The following is a 21598-nucleotide window of genomic DNA, read 5'->3' on the forward strand; positions in this document are numbered from 1 at the left end:
AACTGCCACATTCCTTCACAAAGTCAGCTCGTCCTTTTGTAGTGAACTGCGTGGGGTTCATCCCTCATGCCTAAACAAGGGCGCCCCTCAGCCGTTCTTCACTCTCTCCTATCCTAACATTTTGCCTCTTCTAGATCATTGCCATAAGCCTACCAAAATACTGTAATACCACTTATGTTTGGAAAATGTAATAGCTGTTTCTTGACCTGGGGCCTCATTCTTCTTGCCCTTGTTTTCTGAGCTCTTGCCACAGTTGTTTCTTTACTGTTTGTCAAACACTCCAAGTGAGCTCCCCCCTCAGAGCCATTGTACATGCTTCTGGAATGATCTCCACATATTTCCATAGCCCACTCCCTGATTTCAGTAGGGTCTCTGCTCAAACGTTACCTCATCATAGAGGCCTTTTGTGGCCATTATATCTAAAATAGGCTTTCTGTCTTGATCTCTGTTTAGCCTATGGCATCTTTCTTTCTAGCATGTCAACACCTGAGACCTATATTTATTTATTGGTTATTTTCCCATCAAAACGGAGGCTCTGTGGTAGCAGGGGTTTTGTCACCTCTGTTCCCTGCTGGGTCCCAGCTCCCAAAACCAAGTCCAACAGATTAAACACTTGTTGAATGTATGAATTTTAAAAGGAGGTTTATCAAGCTTCAACTTTTACTTCATTCTGCAGGCTCAGTGTCATCAAAGCCCTGGTTTTCTTTTTCTTTCTCTGCTTGGAATTCAGTGGTGACTGCTCCATTTTAAAGCTGGTTTCCCTCATGGTGGGAAAGGACTGCAGCAGTTCCAAACTTCACATCTATACCCTACACCAGGGGTTGACAAACTTATTCTGTAAAGAGCCACATAGAAAATATTTTAGGTTTTGCAGACCATACAGTCCCTGTTCCAACTATTTAATAACTCTGCCATTGTACCACAAAAATACCCATAGACAATTTGTAAACAAATGAGTGTGGCTTTGTTCCAATACAGTTATTTACAAAGCCAGGTGGTAGTTGCTTACTCCTGCCTTACACCATCCAAAGAGAGCAAGTGTCTTTTCTAGTAGCTCTCAAAAGAATGAGGGGGCTTTGTTTTCCAGAGTTCCCAGTAGCCCTCCTGTTTTAGCATGTTGACCTGAACTTTGTCTAATGCCTAATCAGTTCCTAAGTGAGTAGGGTGAGACCGTCTCACTGGTGTAGCGTGCTCACGGCCCAGTCTGACGCTGCCGGTGGAAGGAGCGTCCCTGAAGCTCACGGGCTGCATGGGGCCAGGTAATTACCAGAGCAAAACTGTACACAGTTAGGAAAGCAGTAGGGGAATGGATGCTGGCCAGGCACCAAATAAGGTCTACTGTGTAGAAGTGATCAGTGTATGTGCTTGTGCAACTGGTCTCCTCCTTAAACAGAATGTAAGCCCCCTGAGGTCAGGCATCAAATTCTTTGATTATTAGTAACCTCAGCTTGCACCTTGTACAAGGCTTGAACAAATTAAATTGAAAGTAGAGAACAAAAGTATGGACACCAAGGGGGGACAGCGGGGTAGGGGGTGGGGCAGTGGTGGTGGGATAAATTGGGAGATTAGGATTGACATACACATACTAATTTGTATAAAATAGATAACTAATAAGAACCTGCTGTATAAAAAAAGTAAAATAAAACAAAATTCATAAAACAAAACAAAACAACAAAAAAGAAGTAGCAAGAATCCTATGCTCATGGGGATTACTGTATTTTTGTTGGTTTTGTAAGGATTTAATAATATAAAGGCATCTGATCCATTATCAATCACATAAATGACAGGAGAAAGTATTATTTGGAAAATATTTTAATTTGTTTCATTGTTGATTGAAACTACTTCTAGTTTTTGAGGGATTAAATTGAATTTTGTTTTTTAAACTTAAGGTTCACAAAAAGGATTCTGGCTTTTGGCGAGATTTTGGCTTTGGAATGACTTGTCAGTATCGATCAGATTTCCTGACCATTGGTAAGTATACCTTACATTTAAGGATAGGACATTAGGTATATACTGTAATATGGCATTTTTCTAAAAGGTCTCAGATCTAAATGTTTTCCTATTAAATTTTGAATGTCTGAGATTGACTGGAGAGTCTGGAAATATGAAAGGCAAAGTGAGCTTATAATTAGTGTCTTTGAATAGAAAAATGAGGTCATAATGATAAAATAAAATACCCATATTTGCAGTTGTTTCGAGTGCTCTTACAAAAGATCTGTACCTAGCTTTGGTGGTGTACTCATGAATTGTTACAGCTAGAAATAATGTTGGGTTATCTAGTCCAAGGGCTTCCATATTTTTTACTTGGAGAGGAAACCACCGTTTTCTTGAACATAATGCAAAATCCCAGTATTTAAAACAAATGGAAAAATGCCTACTCTTTCTAGCTCTGGTTGAAGTTGGAGTGGGGAGCTTGGAATCACTGGCTTAGTCATCCACTCCCCTAAACCAAAGCTAACCATGAAGAATCTCATCTAAGCTACCTGCCCCACTGTACCTTTAGTCTCAACCAGCAAAAATTAAAGTATCAGAGCCTAATTTAAGGAAGCAGGCTGAAACCTGATTCATTCATTCCATGTCTCCTGATTCGTTCAGGGGCTACCTTTCCACAGCATATTAGAATATATGGTATATATATATTTTTAATAGAATATATTTTGTGTATTTTTAGGTCCATCTTACCTTCATTTTTATAATCAGCCATTTGTTTTGGAGATTCCTACACCTTGTCTTTTTTTTTTTTTTTTTTGGCCACGTTGGGTCCTCGTTGCTGTTCACGGGCTTTCTCTAGTTGCAGCGAGGAGGGGCTGCTCTTCGTTGCGGTGCGCAGGCTTCTCATTGTGGTGGCTTCTCTTGTTGCAGAGCACGGGCCCTAGACGCGCAGGCTTCAGTATTTGCAGCACACAGGCTCAGTAGTTGTGGCACACGGGTTTAGTTGCTCCGCGGCATGTGGGATCTTGACCAGGGCTCGAACCCATGTCCCCTGCATTGGCAGGCGGATTCTTAACCACTGTGCCAGCAGGGAAGTCCTCCACCTTGTCTTTTTATCTCTGTAACAAATGATGGAAAATCAGCAAATAGTAATAAAAAAGACTATTACATGAAACTAATGCCTTTTTCCCTGATTTCTTGCTTAATAAAATAGTAAGGATACATCACTGCCTTCTGACCTCTGTTATTTCTCACTGCTCCTTTCTCATTGTTTTTTCCTTGTATTTCTATTAGATACATGTTGGGGCAGTTAATGGTGTCCCACATTTCTCTGAGACTGTTCATTTTTCTTCATTCTTTTCCTCTTTTCTTTGTATTGCATAATCTCAACTGATCTATCTTCAGGTTCACTGATTCTCCTTTTGTTAGTTCAGATCTACTGTTGAGCTGCTCTAGTGAATTTTTCATTTGAGTTATTGTGCTTTTTAACTCCAGAATCTCATTTCTATCTCTTTATTAATATTCCCTTCTTGATGAGACATTGTCATCTTACTTTGTTACTTCTTTAAGCATGATTTCTTTTAATTCTTTGAACATATTTATAATGGTTATTTTGAAATCTGCTAAAACTGACATCTGGGCGCTCTCACAGGCAGTTTCTGTTGCTTGCTTTTCTTTTGGTATATGGGTCACACTTTTCAGTATTCTTTCAATACTTTTTTGAAAACTGGACATTTTAGGTAATATTTTGTGTTGATTCTGGATATTGACTCCCCCTGCCTCCAGGGCTTGTATTTTGTTTTGACTTTGCTTATTCATTTATTAATTGACTTGGCTTTACTATTTTAGTGAATTCTGTCTCCCTACCCTCTGCCTCCCAACAATATGAAGCTTCTCATGTCACTCATCAGGGCATGTGCACAGCCATCCTGGGATGACGTTGGATTTAGCGGGGCTTTCTTTGACTGTCTCTTTCCATGCCTGTTGATGTCACTCCTACCTATTAGGCTGTTAGGCTGCACTAATTTGCTTGCTGATTTGACAGTGCTCTGGGACATAAATTGCTCCATAGTCTGAACCAATTAAATCGAACCCTTTTGCAGGGTAGTTTTTGAGGCAAGTTTTTGAGGTTTGCTTGGACCCCAGGAGGGCTCATCTTAACCGTCTCTTTGCCTGCCTTGCTCTGGTAAACTGGCTGGCCTACATTTTAGCTTGTTCTAATGGGTCTACCAGCCTCCTCTTAATTGTTTACCACCAAATCTCCAGTATTTTCAAGAGCCCCCTTAGGCCTGAATTTCTACACATTCTCTTTTAAATAAAGTCAGTTCCTTTGGGAAAAGCTCTGGAGCATTTGTTCTCATGGACTGCTGCTTCTCCTGAGAAAAGGCTCTGAGCCTCTGCTCCAGACCTGGGGGTGGAGATAGTGGCACACTTCTTTCAGAGGGACACCCCTGCTTTATGAGCAGGACATTAGGTGGGAGCAGAAGGGCCTCCTCCCTCTTAGAGAGCCTCTACCCTATGACTGTGGGCTGGGTGAGAAAGGGAGCCCCTGCCCTCTCAGCAGCACTTGTTTGCAGTTTAGCCTCTTTCATTTGGAGCCTCTGTTCTTGTCCCTCTTTCCTGTCCTCCTGGTATTCCCATTATACATATGTTACACCTTTTGTAGTTGTCCCATAGTTCTTGGATATTCTGTTCTGTTTTTTCTTTTCTTCCCCTCCCCACCCCCCGCCCCCAGTCTTCTTTCTCTTTGCTTTTCGGTCTTGGAAGTCTCTATTCACCTGTTCTCAAGTTCAGAGATTCTTTCCTCAGCCAAGTCCAATCTACTAGTGAGCCCCTCAAAGGTATTCTTCATTTCTGTTACATTGCTTTTTATCTTTAGCATTTCTTTGTGATTCTTTCCTAGGATCTCTATTTCTCTGCTTACATTAACCACCTGTTCTTGCATGTTGTCTGCTTTTTCCATTAGAGCACTTAGCATATTAATTATAATCGTTTTAAATTCACAGTCCTTTAGTTCCAACATCCCTGCCATATCTGAGTCTGGTTCTGATGTTTGCTCTTTCTCTTCTGATACTGACCAGGGTTCTTAGCCTTCCCCAATCAATAGAAATTGACTAGAGGCCAGACAAGAAATTCATGAAAGGCTTTATTGGGGCCCCTGCTGCAGCAGCCGGGGAGTGAGAACAAACGACAAGTTCCCTTGCTTGCTCATTCGCTGTGGCAGAGCGAGCTTGTTCCTTATACGGGGTGGGGGTAGGCGTGTGTCCAGGGGTCGGGCCAGAGGGGTGGCTTAGGTGGTCTGCCCACCCATTGGTGGGGTTGAGTGCAGGGGGCGTGTGCAGTTCCCTGCTTTTGCTCCTGACACCCAGTTTTTGCTCCAGGCTCTTTAGAAGTGGCAGTTGGGTTTTTTGATCTTTTTGTATCTTTCTATCCATAATTTGCCCCAACTGCGCATTCATGCAGTTATTTTTCGTCCCATATGGTTTCTTTGTATTTTGTTGCTCGAGGAGAGGTGTGTCCAGGTGTAAGCCCTGCAGCACTGCAGCACTGCAGCAAAGGGTCCCGGGTCCCAGCCTGTCTCACTTCAAACTGTTTTTTGACTTTTAGTTTGCCTAATTTTTTTCTTCATAGCTGAACATGATGTACTGGGTAAAGGAAACTGCAGTAAATAGGCCTTTAGTGATGGTAAGGTGTGGGAGAAGAGGAAGAATTCTATAGTCCTATGGTAAGGTCTCAGTCCATCTTTAGTGAGCCTGTGAGGCTGGACCATGAACTTCACAATTGTTTCACAGACACAGCCCCCAATCTTAGGTGGGACAGGATGGCTAGAGTGGGCTGGAGTTGGGTATATCCCTTCCCCCAGATAGGTTAGACTCTGGTAAAATAGTTTTTCCTGAGCACAGGCCTTATTAAGAAGAACAAAATGCCCTGGCATATTTCAGAATGGTTACTTTCCCCCTCCTTATGAAAGCACTAGGGGATTTTTCTCCAGTCTTCACTGTGAGAACCTGGTAGACCTAGAGGTAAAACTCACAAAAGTGTGCAGCCCTCTCTGGAATTTTCAACTCTTAGACTTTTCCACTGAGCCTCTAGCAATTCATCAATTACAGTTCAGATTTTCCTACCCCAGTACTGGTTCCCCTGGAGATTTCTACTAGTCCATTTCTTCCCTAATAGTTGTGACTCTGTCTTACCCACCTATCTGTCTCTTCACAGTTTGCCTTGTGACTTTATTTCTCCGAGGGATCTGAAAAGAGTTGTTGAGTTTTCAGTTTGTTCAACTTTTTACTTGTTATCGGGATGGAGTGATGACTTCTAAGGTCTGTACATGCTGGACCAGAAACCGGAAGTCCTCTGTTTATTTTCACTATCTATACCGTCTCCAATATTTGAGGAGCTTATTCGTATCTACAAGGAAGAAAAGCCAAGATATAATCAGACATAGCATTTAGTAAAGCTGTGACTATTTAAAGTAATATTTTTCAGAGATCTCAGGATTATTGTCATCCTATGAGAGTGAAATTAAGTGACATAGAATTATTTGACAAAACACATAATTTGGAAACCTAGCTTTTAATTAAAGAATTAATTTTTTTCTCCATTTTTAAGAATCTTTTCTAGCTTTTCAAAAAACTCAAAATAGTTTGTATTCTCCATGCTTCTTTAAAGTTAGTTCAGCTTAAACCAATTTGAAAATAGTGTGAACTCTATCTCCCTTGCTCTAAGTAAGGCTCTAAGTGACATTTACATTGCCAGGTCTACTTGATTCTCTTTAAGTTCTTAATTGAGCAGCACACACTTGACCATTCCTTTCTCAAGATGCTTTCCTCACTTCACTACTATGATAGCACATTCTCCAGTATTTTCTCCTTCTTCTGGGGCCGCCTCTCAGTCTCTTTTGCTGACTTGTCTTTCTCTGCCTGTTTACCCTCTAGATATTGACATTTCTTAGCATTTAGACCTGGGCCCTGTTTTCCCTGTAAACTCTAGTAATTTCACCCACTTCCATGGCTTTAAATCATCTGTGTGCCCATTCTGAACTTTATGTGTCCACCTTGGCCATGTCTTCTGTTTTCCCCTCTGGAAAGTTTTCTGTGACCCAGAATAACTTGGATCTCAAAGGATAGAAAGAAAACATAATAAAATATTAATAGTGGTGATATTGTGGGTGATTTATATTTCCTTCTCCTTTCTTTGACTTTCTAGAGGTTTTCTGTAGAACTCTGAAGCTTACAAAGTATTCTCAAATGTTTAATCTCATTTTGATACTCTCAACAACAGATTGTGAGCTTCTAGACATCAGCTGGTAACTGGATTTCTAAACCAGGAAGTCAGTCCTCTACTTCAGGTGTCTTTGGATTATACCGTGCCATCTCATTTGAAGCAGAATGTTTAAATGTTTATCAGGTTTGACTGTGCTCCGGCTGCCAGGCAATTATTTAACAGTGTGAGTTTTGATCCTGCAGGTGGATTTGATATGGAAGTAAAAGGTTGGGGTGGAGAAGATGTTCATCTTTATCGAAAATACTTACATGGTGACCTGATTGTGATTCGGACTCCGGTTCCTGGTCTTTTCCACCTCTGGCACGAGAAACGCTGTGCTGATGAGTTGACCCCTGAGCAGTACCGCATGTGCATCCAGTCCAAAGCCATGAACGAGGCCTCTCACTCACACCTGGGAATGCTGGTCTTCAGGGAGGAGATAGAGACGCATCTTCACAAACAGGCATACAGGACAAATAGTGAATCTGTTGGTTAATGTAATCAGTGACACGTTAGTCTGAACCACAAACCAGCACTATTTATTTAGCCTTAATTCCAATTCCAGATGCAGTGCCTCTTTCAGAGAAGACGTGCTTATCTTTTGTGTTCTTGCTGACATTACTTTAGCAATTTAACTTAGTGTGAGAAGAAAAAGCAAGTTTTGCAATGCAAAGTCTCTGTTTTATGAGTATACTTCACTATGGAATCATTGACAAATCAAAATCTGGTATTTGTTCTAAGAGTAGCTTTGAGTTAATTTTACCCAGCTTCATGTTCTGATGTGTATCCTGGTTGCGTCTGGGCTGAGGGATGGAATGTGTTGTGCTGAAGGTGGGTCGGGAGCATCCTGTTCCCAAAGAGAGGACGGAGTGTTATGGATGGAGTGTGTGGATAAGGGCTCTTCACCTACCGACCACTGAGTCACCCTACTTGGTTTTAAATTAAGATCTTTGGGCAGTTGCTTAAAGGATCCTTTTTCACTGAAGCAGAGAATAATTAAATGACACATCTAAAATCCCCAACTAATCAAGAGAAGGCAGAGGCAAAAATCCCTCAACTTTGTGTTGTTGCCTAGCCCCCTCAATGTCTGTTTTTAAACAAATGGGTAATAGTAGAAAATACTAAGGTTATAATCTGTGGCTTGATTAAAAATATAATGTATTTCTAATTTAGCATCATGTTCAGGATTAGGAGTCAAAGTTGCTGTAGACTGTTTTGAACAAACAGAAATAAACATGGAAACGTCTTTAACAGAACAGTTAATTATGCTGGAGTATAGGACACTAGGGGTGTCTGGGACGTCAGTTTACATGAGCCAGGACCTTCTTGTGGTGGTTCAGAATAGATGGACATAACATGGTGTCATGTGTTTTTTGCTTTGTATTGTCTTATTTAGCATGGATCCATATGTGTGTATTATCCTTTTTTTCTAATATGTTAATTAAGCTACATCTGTGTTATTATAATACTTTGAGTTGAGGAGGAGTTTCACTGAAGGAAGAAAAACCAAACAATTTAATGAGGTATACCATAAGATCATACTGATTCGAGAAAAGGGGAGGAGGGGAAGGTTGTCTAAATGGAAATCTGAATTACAGAATATTTTAGAAAAATATATAACTTGCAGATAGAATGATGTTTTAATTGAGGTGTAAATTATATTAAGGAGACAAGATGAATAAGAAATTATATTCAGATATGACTGTACTATGTTATTTATCACACATGGATCTTTTACCATATGGTCAATTGCTAGACCCACAAATTGGAGATATGGTGAAAGGCATGCATAGATTTTTGAACCCTTGGCTTTTAAAAGGGACCTATATTGAATTCTTTTTATTTGTATAGAAACCCCTGAAAATTCATAGAAGACAAATCATTACTCTTTTTGCTCAGTAAATCATATCATCTGAAATATTATAAATCCCAAATTTCTTGGTGCTACATGAATTCAATTTTATAATAACTCTTACTAAATATTCTTACAAGTTTTTAGTTGGGGTAGCATTTAGGCTTAGTTTTTTAAGATGTGTAAAATGTTCTCTGCAAAATTGCTCAGGCCATTGTCTCCTATTATATACAGTTATTTATTGTGAAGACCAGTGAATTAAAGTATGTAAAGTGAGAGAACCTAATTATTTGCAAAAGTGAGTTGTAGCTGGTTTTTTAACAGAATCAAATGATTTTTTTTCTCCTTTTTTTTTTTTAAAAAAAAGCTTTTCATATAAAGATGGAAGCTAAGCAATGGAAACATTACTCTGTTTTTGACAGTAAAAGGTACCAATAAAGTATTTTATTACTGAAAGTTAAATGAAAATGTGATAAGTTAATTTCTTTCTGTTGTAAAATGTCATAAATACAGAAAAGTGTATGACATGTAAATGTGTACTTTAAAGAATAATAAAGCCAACGCTAGTGCACCAGCTATTCAGCTTAGGATATAGAACATTACCAGTGGAAGGCCTCTGTGTGCCCTTTCTCGATTACATACCCTCACTCTCTCCATAGTAGTCACTATCCTGATTTTTGTGATAGTTTTTCACTCATTTTTCTTCACAGTTTTCCCAACTATGTATGTATCTCTACCCAATGACTATTTTGCCTGTTTTGAATTTGTATGCATATTATTTCATTATACTCTAACTTTCAGTATTTTGTTTTGAAGGTTAACTCATGTTAATCTCAAAATTAATTCATTTTCATTACTGATTAGTATTCCACTGAATGAAAAGACTGTAGTAGTATTCTACTGTTTATAGATATTTGGATCATTCATAGTTTTTTTTTGTTTACTTATTTGCTTTTGCTATCACAAACAATGTTGTCATGAATACTGCTGTGCGTGTCTCTTAGGAGTGTGCGAGACTTTCTCTGGGAGTAATGATGCTAAGTCATCGGTTGTGTGTACGCTCAACTTACTTTCCAAAGTGGACCGCCTCCAGCACTGTAAGAGATTCACTTTGCATCCGTGGCAATACTTAATTTTGTCAGGCTTATTAATTCTTGCTAATCTAGTGGGCTTTAGGCATGAATTGTAATTATAATTTTCATTTCCAGTCTTTTTGCCCATTATTATAAGTTTATAGGAATTCTTCACATATTCTGGGTACCAATTCTTGTTGGTTAAATGTTTACAAGTAACTTCTCCCAGGATGTGGCTTGTCTTTCCCATTCTTGATGGTACTTTTTGATGAATAAAAATTAACTTTAATGTGTTCAATTAATCTTTTTCCTTTATGTTTTCTTTTTATTACTGATTTATGACCTCATAATAGAGAAGGGTATCTTAAAGCTATTGTCCTGTATTATCTTCTGAATACCTCATACATAGCTTTGCTTTATCCCAGTCATAAAAGTGGAAGAAGTTTTGTGTATTATGTGACGTAAGAATTGCATTTCACTTTTTTCCAGCGTTGCCTTACTATGAAGTCCATATTTTACCCACAGATCTGCAAAACCACTCTCATCCATCAGATGTCATACACACACAGGTCTGCTCCTGAGCTCTCATCTGTTCAGCAGATTAGGCTGTCTCTCACCACGACATCACATCACAGTCTAATATTACTGTAACATTATAGGAGTTGATAATTTCTGAGAATTAATCGGCTCACCTTGTTCTTAAAGATTGTCATGGCTGTTTGCAGCCTTTGTACTTTCATATAAGTTTTAGAATAAGCTTGTTAAGTTTAATGAAAACTTGTGAATTTTTATTAGAATCTCATTGAATCTATAAGGTCACTTTGGGGAAAATGTACATCTTTATCATACAGAGCCCTCTGATCCTTGAACATGACATTATCTGTTTTGGTCTTTATTGTCTTTCAATTAAGTTTTATACTTTTTCACACAGTGGATTTTCGTGTATTATTTTTTTAGATTTTTTTTCCTAGGTAGTTTGCATTTTTTATGCCATTGTAACTATCTTTTATTTATTTTTATTGTCTATTGCTGGTATTTAGAAATCAGACTGGTTTTTGTGTGTTAATTTTTGTGTTCAGTAGCCTTGCTGAGCACAATTCTAATAATGTATTTCTAGTTTCTTTCACATTTTTCTGTTATCTATGAGTAGTAGAAGTTTTGTTTCTTATCAATTTTTATATCTTTATTTTTCTTGTCTTACTGTGCTTGTTAGGATTTGTTGTGCAGTGTTGACTGGAGTGATAGTAGAGAACTTCCTGCCCATATTTCTTATTTCAAGGGAGACATTCTCAGTGTTTCATCAGTAAGTATGGTATTTGCTCTAGGTGTTTTTATAAATACCCTTTATTAAGTTAATAAAGTTACTTTCTATTATTACTTGGCAAGTTTTTATCATGCTTGAGAGCATTTATCAAATATTTTTACTATATCTTTTGAGATAATTATATGATTTTTTCCCATCTTTAATATGTTAAATTGATGAATTAGGTTAATTGTCTGAAGTACCCTTGCATTCCTGGGGTCAATGCCAAGCTGTCATGATGTCTTATATTATCCTTATACATTGCTGGATTCGGTTTGAATGCATACACAAACACATATTTATTTACATATTTGTATATATTTGTGTGTGTATGGGTGTGTATATTATATATGTACTTTTTCAGGTGTTTTTCATCTGTGTTCATGAGTAAGATTGCCTGTATATATTATACTTCCTTTCTCACCCTTGGGCTTTTCTATTAAGGTTTTACTAGCTTATAAAATAAGTTACAGGTGTTCCTTTGTACTCTGTTTCTAGAAAAGTTTTGTAAGACTGTAATTATTTCTTCCTTGAATATTTGACAAAACTTCCTGAAAGCCACCTGGGCGTGAACTTTTCTAGATAGTAAGATCGCTGATCACTGGTTCAGTTTATTTAATGATTGTAGAACTGTTCAGATTTTCTGTTTCTTCTAGAGTCATTTTCGATTGAGTTGTTTTAGGTAAGGTGCTGTTTCCTAGGAATTTATCCTGATACATTTGAAATTTTAGATGAAATGTACAAAGTTGTTTGCCATTTCCTCTTGTTACCTGTGTAATATGTATGCGATCTATAGTGATAGCTTGTTTCTCATTCCTGATACTGTTTGTTTGTGCTTTTCTTTTTTCTTGAATAGTCTTGCCAGGTGTTGGCAAATTTTTCTCAGTCCTTCCAAATAACTGACCCCCTGCCAGCCACATATGAGAGACTCAGTTGCTTCACATCCTCCCCAGCACAGTATTTTCAGTGTTTTTAATTCAGACTCTTTAATTTCTGTTGGGTGTGTACAGTTATCTCCTTTTGAGTTTAGTGTAGTTTATCATCAGGGAAATAATGTTGAGTATCTTTTCATATGCTTATCAAGGCCATTTGGATATCTTGTTTGTGAAATGCCTATTCCATTTTTTGCCCTTTTTCTTTAATTGGCTTTTTTTTTAAAATTGATGTGTAGGAGTTACTTATATATTCTGGATATGAGTCTTTTGTCAGATTTATATATTACAAATATCTTCTCCCAGGCAGGGGACTGTTCTTCATTCTCTTAATGTTATCTGTTAATAAGCAAAAGTTCTTAGTTTTAATAAAGTCCAGTTGATCTGTTTTCTTTCTTTTATGGCTAGTGGTTTTGGTGTCCAGTTTTAAAAACCTTTGCCTACTCCAAAGTAAAGAAGAAACATTCATGTTTTCTTTTAAATGCTTTATTGTATTGCCTTTCGTATTTAGATCTATGATTCATATGGAAATAATTTTTATATAGTATGCAGTAGGAGTCAAGATTCATCCTTTAGCATTTCTTTTAGTGAAGGTCTGATAGCAAACTCCATTTTAGTGTATAAATATCTTTATCTCATTTAAGAAATATTTTTTGAAGTGTTGAGAATTCTAGGTTGAGAAATCTTTTAGCACTGTCAACTTTAATAATACAATCAGTTATTTTACCAGGAAAAGCGAGTTTATTCGGGAATAGCCAGAGGAATTGCAATTCTGGGCATGTGAACTACGGTGGACCATAGGCAAATCAGAGAGCAAGGAAAGGAAACTTCGTTCTCTAAGGTAAAAGGGGGAATTGGGAGGGACTGTATTAACCCAAGGGTCCATTGGAGGAAGCTGGGAGTTCACAGTATGGAGGCTTCTCATTGGTGGGCTTCTGTAGTCTCTGACTGGCTGGCCTGTGCTCAGGGGAGAGAAGTTTTTTTCTTCCTGGTTGGTGGTAAAGCGGGCAACACTTTTCTGTGATGGAGATGTTTGCTCTCTCTCTTCCTGTTTGGAGTAATTGGTGATGTGTAGCTAGGTATGAGAACTCCCCCTCCAGGCCTGTCCAACTCTAACTCTAGCTGAGGTTTCTTTAATTCCACAGCACATCGATGTTATTATTCCACTGTCTTCTGCCTTCAGTTATTTCTGTTGTGAAGTAAGCTCTCAGCTTAACAGTTGATATGCCTTTGAAGGTAATCAACCTTCTTTTTCTCCAGCTGTCTTTAAAATCTCTTCTTTATCTCTGTTCTGTATCACCATGATATGTCTGTGTGCAGATTTTGTTTTTGTTTTTTGTTTTTTATCCTGCTTGAGAATCTTTGGGCTTCTTGGATTGTCTTTTGTCAATTCTGGAAGATTCTCAGCTATTTCATTTTCATTGTCTCTGCCTTCTTCTCTCTTTCCTTCTGTAACTCTGATAACATACGTTAAACCTGTTTCATATTTTCCAATCTTTGTCTCTCTGTGTTACATTCTGGTAATTTATACAGAATTTTGTCCAGATGGATTTGGAAAAGAACCAAATAGAGCATCTAGAAATGAAAATGAATTTTTGAAATCCAATAGGTGGGTTTAACAGAATATTAGACACAGCTAAGGAGAGGCTTTTAAAACTAGAATATAGGTTAGAATGTTTGCTTCTGCTGAGTAACTTAGGGACAGTACCAGTTCAGGGCCATGTTAAACTAAATTCTCAGCTTTAAGGTTTTTTGACCAGTGTGATTTGTGCTGCAAAACTTTGTAAAACTCACTGACTTGTGGTTATAAATTATCAGGGGCAAATTTTCCCCATCTCCATTCAGTGCCAAGGTTCAAAACAGGCAATCTTCCTTAACCCCCCTTGGTGGGGTTGGAGTAGGAGTGCTTTATTTCAAGTTCACTGTTACACTGAGGGGTGTCTCTTTGGGATGTCAGCTTTATGGGCTAGGGTCTCCTATTTGACCCTTCTTCTTGAGCAAGCTCAGGACTTCCTTCTCTATCCCCCTTGTGGATTGGAGAATGAAGCTCTGGGTTTCTGCCTTCACTTGGATGTTAAAGTTTTGCATAAGTTTATTAGTCAGTTTCAGTAGGCAAGCACTTAGTCTTTCATGCTGCCAGAAATGAACAGGTGCTTAACTTAAACGTTCTTATATTCTTGACAACACTGTTCCCTTAACATTGTTGCTGAAGATCCATATCTGAGAGTCCTGGGTATGCTGAGATAGAAGCGTGTGGGGTTTGGGCAGCAACCCTTCACCTTCCTCCTAGTATCATGAATGCCTTTTTGAGACTAAAGATAGAAATTATGTTGGCATGATCTAAAGTTACCAGCCTATAGGTGGATAGTAAGTTTTTCATTTAGAAAGTAGTTTTGAATCCCAACTTCGCATGCATTTCTTCTCCTATTTTTTTTTAAGATTTTTAGTTTTGTTTTTTTTTTAATTTATTTATTTTTATTTTTGGCTGTGTTGGGTCTTCACTGCTGTGCACGGGCTTTCTCTCTAGTTGTGGTGAGCAGGGGCTACTCTTTGTTGCGGTGCACGGGCTTCTCATTGCGGTGGCTTCTCTTGTTGTGGAGCACGGGCTCTAGGTGCGCGGGCTTCAGTAGCTGTGGCACGGAGGCTCAGTAGTTGGGGCTTGCAGGCTCTAGAGCTCAGGCTCAATAGTTGTGGCATAACGGGCTTAGTTGCTCTGCGGCATGTGGGATCTTCCTGGACCAGGCCTTGAATCCATGTCCCCTGCATTGGCAGGCAGATTCTCAACCACTGTGCCACCAGGGAAGCCCTCTTCTCATATATGTTTATATCTTGGTTATATTTGACACTTAAGTGATTCTTTGGTAATGTTAGAATATATTTGTATTGACCAGGACTTGAGTTGTTCCTTTGAGAAGGGCACTTAATAATCCTTTGCTTCACTTTTCCCAGAAGATTCCTCTCTCTGTGGGAGAAGTGGCATTCAGTTTCATCAGGGGTGCCACTGCTGGTACACAGCTAACACTGACCACTTCTAATGCAGCAGGCATTGCACTTTCTGCCATATAACATTACAACAACCCATGAGATCAAGAGTATTGTAATTCCACTTTAATCATGGGGAAATGGAGGCTTAAAAAGGCAGACAACTTGTCCAAGGGTACCCAGCTGGGAACTGGAAACTAGGACTCAAATCCAAAGAGTTTCGATCTCGATTCCTTGCTCTTCCACTTACCCTGTCTTGCCTCCCTGAGGAACATGACCCACGTTTTACAAATGTGTAGGTGTGATAGGTGTATAAAAATCTTAGTTTTGTCACAGAAGTCTCTGTGGCCTTAGTAGAGATTCTTGGCTTATCTTCCTGTCACATCTGATGCTGTTAACAGGTTTGTCCCTGAAACGTGTGTGTAAAGTGAAAGGTGGTAACCCTCGGTCATCCCATGGAGTTAGGAGCTGCACACTGCGCTGGTCGCTGGCCACACAGCTACACGCCAAGAGGCTTCTACACAGAAAGAGCTGAGGCTCTAGTGCATGAGACGGATGCCAACAGTGTGGTGTGGATGGTGGGGCAAGGCCGGAGGAGCACGAGCGCTACTCACCAGGAAGACGTAAGGAGGCTCAGAGAACGTGTGTGGGAGAACGGGGTGGCAAGTGTACTGGAGAGGTGCACGTGCACAGCATGTGAGTCTAGTGCCCGAGCAGCAGCGTGCCCCTGGGAGAGGTGGGCAGGAGCCAGGTCCCGCAGAACCCTGCCCACCAGGAGAGCTTCTCCAACTTGCCTGGGCTCCCCGCTCCCATGTTTCCCATTCAGCAGGTCTGCGCAGGGGCCCTGAGAACATCTCAGACAAGTTCCCAGTGTTGCTGCTGCTGCCAGGCTGGGACCCACACCTTGAGCAGCACTGCCTGGAGGGACCACCCATGGGTGAAGGACAGGGCCGTGCCGAGCCAAGCCAGCTCGCGTCCTGCTCCCAGCTCCGTATCCAAGATGCAGGCTAGATGTGCTGCTCCTTCTTCAGCTGAGGTAGGTAGAAACTTCCAAAAGTAACTTTACCAAGAAAGTAAGGATGCCCTTAAATGGAAGGACCTAAAAAGTGTTGTCACTTACCCAAAAGTCACTTAGGCATCCTCACAGGGGTCCTCGTTTGCTCCACAAACACCTGAGCACCTACTGTGTGCTGTTACTCCGCGAGGCACGTGGAGCGGCAGCAGGTGATGAGGCCCCGCTGGCCTCACCTTCCGTCCACTAGCTATTTAAACGTACGTAAGGTTAGAAGTTCTGTTCTTCAGTCGTACTGGCCACATTTCAGGGCTCAGTCCCTCTGTTTATCTAGCAGCACTGTACTGGGTGATGCAGTACAGAATACCCCCTCAGCACAGGAAGTGTTCTGCTGGGCGCTGCTGCTCGAACGGGCTGAGTTGGCCCTGAAGGAGCAGGGTCAGGTCTGGCGAGCTGTCGCGGGCAGACCTCATCCAGCCTGGGCACTGCTGACAGGGTGGCAGTGGGAGACAGGCCAGAGAAGAGCAGTGTCTCAGTTCTTTTCCTTCAGTGCCACAAGCTCTCGTGTGCCCCTCAACAAATCCCTTGTATTTAGTGCTCCCGAGCGTGACCCATTGAAACAGAAGGAGAACCGCGCAGCAGAAAGACGTCGGCAGGCACTCCCCAATGTCCCCAACCCCCAGAGAGACCCACAGCACCCATGGACACTGAAGGTTCTTGTTAGTCCTGCAGTAAAGGAACCTTGACAGTCGTTTAAGGTAGGGTTCCTGAACTGACATGACCATGTAATTCAAGCTGCTAGTGATATCCTTCTGGATCTTTCTTTGAGGAAAGCAGCATAGAACATGCCTCTTGTACAGCTTTGTTTTGTTTTGCAATATTTGAAAAGCCCTCTTTCAGAACGTGGAGGTGAGAGCTGCTTGCTCCATCTCTGAAAGGCCCTGGCAGTCTCGTCCTCCCCCCTGGCCTGGGCATCCCCATGCCTCCTGCCAACACAGAACCGCGCATAGAGAACAGGCACACGAGGGGAGCAACATGTTCTTTTATTGATGCAAGTACGTCCAGTCACACCAACAGTTGACATCCTTTATTATTATAAAGTACAGCTTTATACGCAGAGTTCATCTCAAAATACCAAAACATCATAGGGTATGTATCAAACTGGGAAAATAAAGTAGCCAATGCAGCACTGTGTCAGGTCGGTACTAGAACTGATGACCAAGTGAAGCGCACACTGATGTGAAAGCTCCTTACTACACGGACAGAAAAGGTTCTAACATTGTATCCAAATATATATTCCCAGGTTTTAAACCTTTCTCTCAGATACATAAACAAAGCAGTATGTACTGTCAATATACAATATGTACTGTATCTAGAACGTCTGAAAAGTGCAAAAACACTGTGACAATACAGTGTAAACATCCTTGCTCCACCCTGGGCTGAGGGCGACATCAGCATCGGATCATGGAACCACCTCCCCCTGAGGCCTCGCCTTCACATCTCCAGGCTCTCCTAGGAGTTTGGGGAATTAGCAACTAACTGTCCTTACCCAGGCCTGCCAGCTGGAGGCTCCGGCGGAAGCCAGCCATGTGGAGAGAAACAGGGTGAGCAGTTCCAAATCTGCTTGGGTGGAATGACAGCCCTGCCATGAGGGATATACAATACAGTCAGCATGAATTGCCCATTTCTGGCCTTGGAGGGAGCAGGGCTGTCACTGTCCCACGGCTGGGACGTCGGAAAATGGAGAGTACTCCTCGAGTTCGGGTGTGGAAAATACCTCCAAATGTTGGGCAGCTTTACGTGAGTGGGCCCCAGCAGGTACTGGCCTGGCTAACCTTCCATGTTTCACATTCCATTAGGGGAGCCCAATCCCCCACCCAGAGGGAAGGAGGATACTGATTTGTAAGTTGCTTCTTTTGACTTTGTACTTGGGTTTCAAGATGGCTTTATACGTCCCCATCCTTAATTGTACTTTGTATTCGCTTCATTACAGCTAAGTGTGTCAAAGTTACAGGCTGGAAAACGGACAATTCCATGACTCCCTCCTTATGTTATTTTAGATTTTCTCTTTTCCTAAAATGTAGGTGAAGAACAATTTGCCAGACATCTTCCAACAGAAAATATGCTGCCAGGTGTCCCCCTGCCCTCCCCCCAACCCCCATAAATCCCTGATAAAGGAAAATGAAAATGTAAACTTCGGAAAGCCCGTATTCAAGGTTCACTTCTGGAAGTACGCAAATGAGACCTCCGGGCCACCCGAGCCCTTCTTGCCAGAACCTTGTGTGCCTGCGCTTTGAGGGCAGAGCTTCCCCGGCGCCTCCAGCGGCACTGGCTGCAGGTGAGAACGGGCCCGCCAGTACCCTCTAAGGCACTCACCCCGACATCAGAGACACTGGCTGGAAAGGAGGCAGGGCTCACGTTGGTTTTGGTTGGGTTTTTTAAAATATTTTTTTGTAAGATGTTTGTTAATAATCAAAAGTAGAAAATAAAAATCTACATTTCATTAGAATAAGATGTTATCATGGATGCCATCTCCCATGATACTCTTTCCCCACCCCTCCCCAAAGCAGGGCCCTGCCCTGTCATAAACAAAAAGCTTTAAGTGCCAAAGGTTGATGCATGAAATAATTACTTCTTTTTTTTTTTTCATAAAAGTTATGTACAAAATGGACCCCAACCAGTGAGGCCTCATCTCAACCCATTATCACTCAAGATTAAAACTCGGTACGTAGGTGTGCTTAATCCCAGCGTCTGCAGGCTGCATCCGTGCCTTCAGGCTCTGTTAAGGAGAGTGGTCCTAAAGGTGAGCAGGGAACGAGGAAGTGGTCAGGCGGCCACAGGCCCTTCCCCTGAGCAAGCAGAGGGCAGGCTTGTGCTACTAGGGGAAGGCCCAGCTGCCTAGAACCGCCCATTGAGGGAGGGGTCAGGGACGTTCAAACCCCAAGCCCTCAGCCTGCACTGGGGATGCCTTCCTCTCCCGGGTCTGTAGAGAGGTGCCCTCGGCCGCCTTTCAAAAGAGCAGACACATCATGCCTCCCCCCACCCCGTCCTTTCCGTTCCCTGTAGACTCTGGTATGGGGCTGGTCTTGGGGGCTCACCGGACTGCTGCTGGAGTTCTCCTACCTGAGGGTCTTCCAGCTGTCCTTTTCCATGTGGTTCTCAGGACCTTCACTTTCGAAGGAGGCGATGAAGAGAGCTGAGAGACGAGAAGCCCCGCAGAAGCCATGTCCACACCCGGTCAGTCTGCCTCCCACCTCAGTTATCCCTTCTCAAACTCTCCCTCCCAGGGTGGAGCGAGGCCCGGGAACGAACTCCTAAACCAAGGGGGCAGCGACTTTGGGCCTCGGCTGGTCCACAGGCCTCTGCTGCGTGGGGTTCCTGGCAACCTGCCTGGGGACTCTGAGACGTTTCCTGGTTCTGCAATGCTGGCCCGACCACGTACTGGCTCTCTCAAGTGGCCTCGGGAGCCTGATCTTTTCTTGTCCTTATCCTTGACCTGCCATCCACCCACGGCCCACCCTCATGCACTCACCCCTGCGAGCTGAGCTTCCCCAGTGTAGCATGGGAATAACAACCCTGGGAGGGCACCCTGCACGAGTCAGGGTGACCCCTACAGTTTGCAGAGGTGGACCTCACCTTCCTCGCTGTAGATGGGAGCCGTCAGCAGGTAACTCTGAATCTTCTTGTCCTTCTCGAAGGGACACTCCACCTGTGTCCATGTCATGAACTCATGGATCTGTCTGGAGATGTCCCAAAATTTCTGAAGGGGCAGAAGACCAACTGGATGTTCATTTGTCACCTGAAGCTTGGAAACCCTGGTTAGGACAGGGGATGTAGGCTCTGGCTTTGGTCGGCTCATCATTTCCCTGGTCCCAGAGAGAGTGGACGGTAGCCCTACAAAGCTGACTTCGTAGCCATGGAAGCACTCTGTACAACAACAGAGCCAGCCGGTGTCTCCAAGGCCATTCAGTCCTGCCCTCCACCTCAGCCATCGGGCTGCAGCCAGGCCTGTGCTTCTGCTGTGCAGGAACCCCAAGAAGCCCCTCATTTGTGACTCTAGGCTGAGGCAGGTGTCCCAGCCACACCCAGCACAGCACCACCAACCAGAACACCCCAGGATCTCACTCTGGGGCCCTGTGGCTCCTAGCACTGTAACCAGATCATCCACCCAGAACTGGGGCCACCCTCACACCTTGAGGTCACAGGGCACCCATGACCCACCCTGGAGCCTTCAGTCCTAAAAGGCCCTTCTGCCACAGGGCTACAGCCTGGCAGCTCTCATGGCACAGATGGATTCTGCCTGTCCTAGAGCAAGGCCAGGAAGTCTGCCCTACCCTGTGCTGGGACAGCCTGGCCCCCTCACCTCAGACCACAAGGGGGCTGAGCTGACCTTGAAGTTAATGTGTCCATTGGGCAGGTGGTTGGTGTGGATTTTGTGCAGGAAGTAGATGTCCTTAACGAAGAGGTTGAACACAGGGATGACGATCTTCTCCCGGCTGCTGTTGGCCATCTGGGATCTCTGTGTGGCCCCCTGCAGGGCTGTGCGGTAGTTGCAGAAGTTGCTGGATGGGTCCATGTGGTGCTGTGGGCAGACAGGAGGATGTGGTGGGCACTGCTCCCCCTCAGAGCTGCTCAGGAGGCCCCTTTGCAGGAAACAGCTCGGGGTGGCCCTGTACCGTCACCAGAAGAGGCCTCCTCTCCAGGAGTGAGCACAGGGGAAGGAAGCCCAGAGGCACGTATCTGAGCACTGGGCTGGGGCTTTCTGGGTTTGGGTCCAGGCGTCACGGGGAAAGCTGTTCAGAAATCTTGAAGCTCACACACACCTCCCTGCCCTGCTAAGTCTGGGTCTCACCTTCCTTTCAAAACCTTCCTTTGCCCTTGTGCTTTCATGGACACCTCCCAAACCTAACCAGCTCCACAAGACACACACTTGCAAAAACCGGATTCTCTGATCAAACACATCTAGTCAAGGCTGTAGACTCGCCTGTCAGCCCCTGGGCCCCCCCAGACGGTCCGGGACCATGGAAGTCGAACGAGGAAAAAGCCAGTCTCTGCTTGGTCGGCACTGCCCAACCTGGGGCTGTCGGCCTGCTTTTGCCAACAAACTCCTTGCTGATCTTTCCCCCGAGCTTTGCTTTAGGCGATGCCAGTTGTGACTCAGGTCCCAAGGGCCGAGGAGAGCATAGGCTACCTGCCTTCTGGGGGCACCGCGGCCAGGTCAGCGAGCACGCCCAACATCAGACAGCACTC

At 42.8% G+C, this 21598-nt stretch overlaps 2 protein-coding genes across 2 annotated transcripts in view; one reads left to right on the top strand and one right to left on the bottom strand.

Moving 5' to 3' along the window:
- CSGALNACT2 (chondroitin sulfate N-acetylgalactosaminyltransferase 2) overlaps window positions 1-10412 on the top strand; it is a 55087-nt gene extending 44675 nt beyond the window's left edge. The window contains exons 7-8 of the mRNA XM_081233118.1: window positions 1890-1971; window positions 7398-10412. Of these exons, the coding sequence (XP_081089244.1) occupies window positions 1890-1971; window positions 7398-7690 (375 nt within the window). The 3' untranslated portion in view covers window positions 7691-10412. The remainder of the gene's footprint in view (window positions 1-1889; window positions 1972-7397) is intronic.
- Window positions 10413-19101: 8689 nt separating this feature from the next.
- Window positions 19102-21598, bottom strand: part of RASGEF1A (RasGEF domain family member 1A) — a 37760-nt gene continuing 35263 nt past the window's right edge. The window contains exons 10-13 of the mRNA XM_081234376.1: window positions 20739-20930; window positions 19985-20108; window positions 19472-19544; window positions 19102-19145 (exon numbers count right to left, since the gene is read on the bottom strand). Of these exons, the coding sequence (XP_081090502.1) occupies window positions 19121-19145; window positions 19472-19544; window positions 19985-20108; window positions 20739-20930 (414 nt within the window). The 3' untranslated portion in view covers window positions 19102-19120. The remainder of the gene's footprint in view (window positions 19146-19471; window positions 19545-19984; window positions 20109-20738; window positions 20931-21598) is intronic.

The sequence above is a fragment of the Mesoplodon bidens genome (assembly GCF_964165515.1).
Source record: "Mesoplodon bidens genome assembly, chromosome: 1".
NCBI classification, from domain to species: domain Eukaryota; kingdom Metazoa; phylum Chordata; class Mammalia; order Artiodactyla; family Ziphiidae; genus Mesoplodon; species Mesoplodon bidens.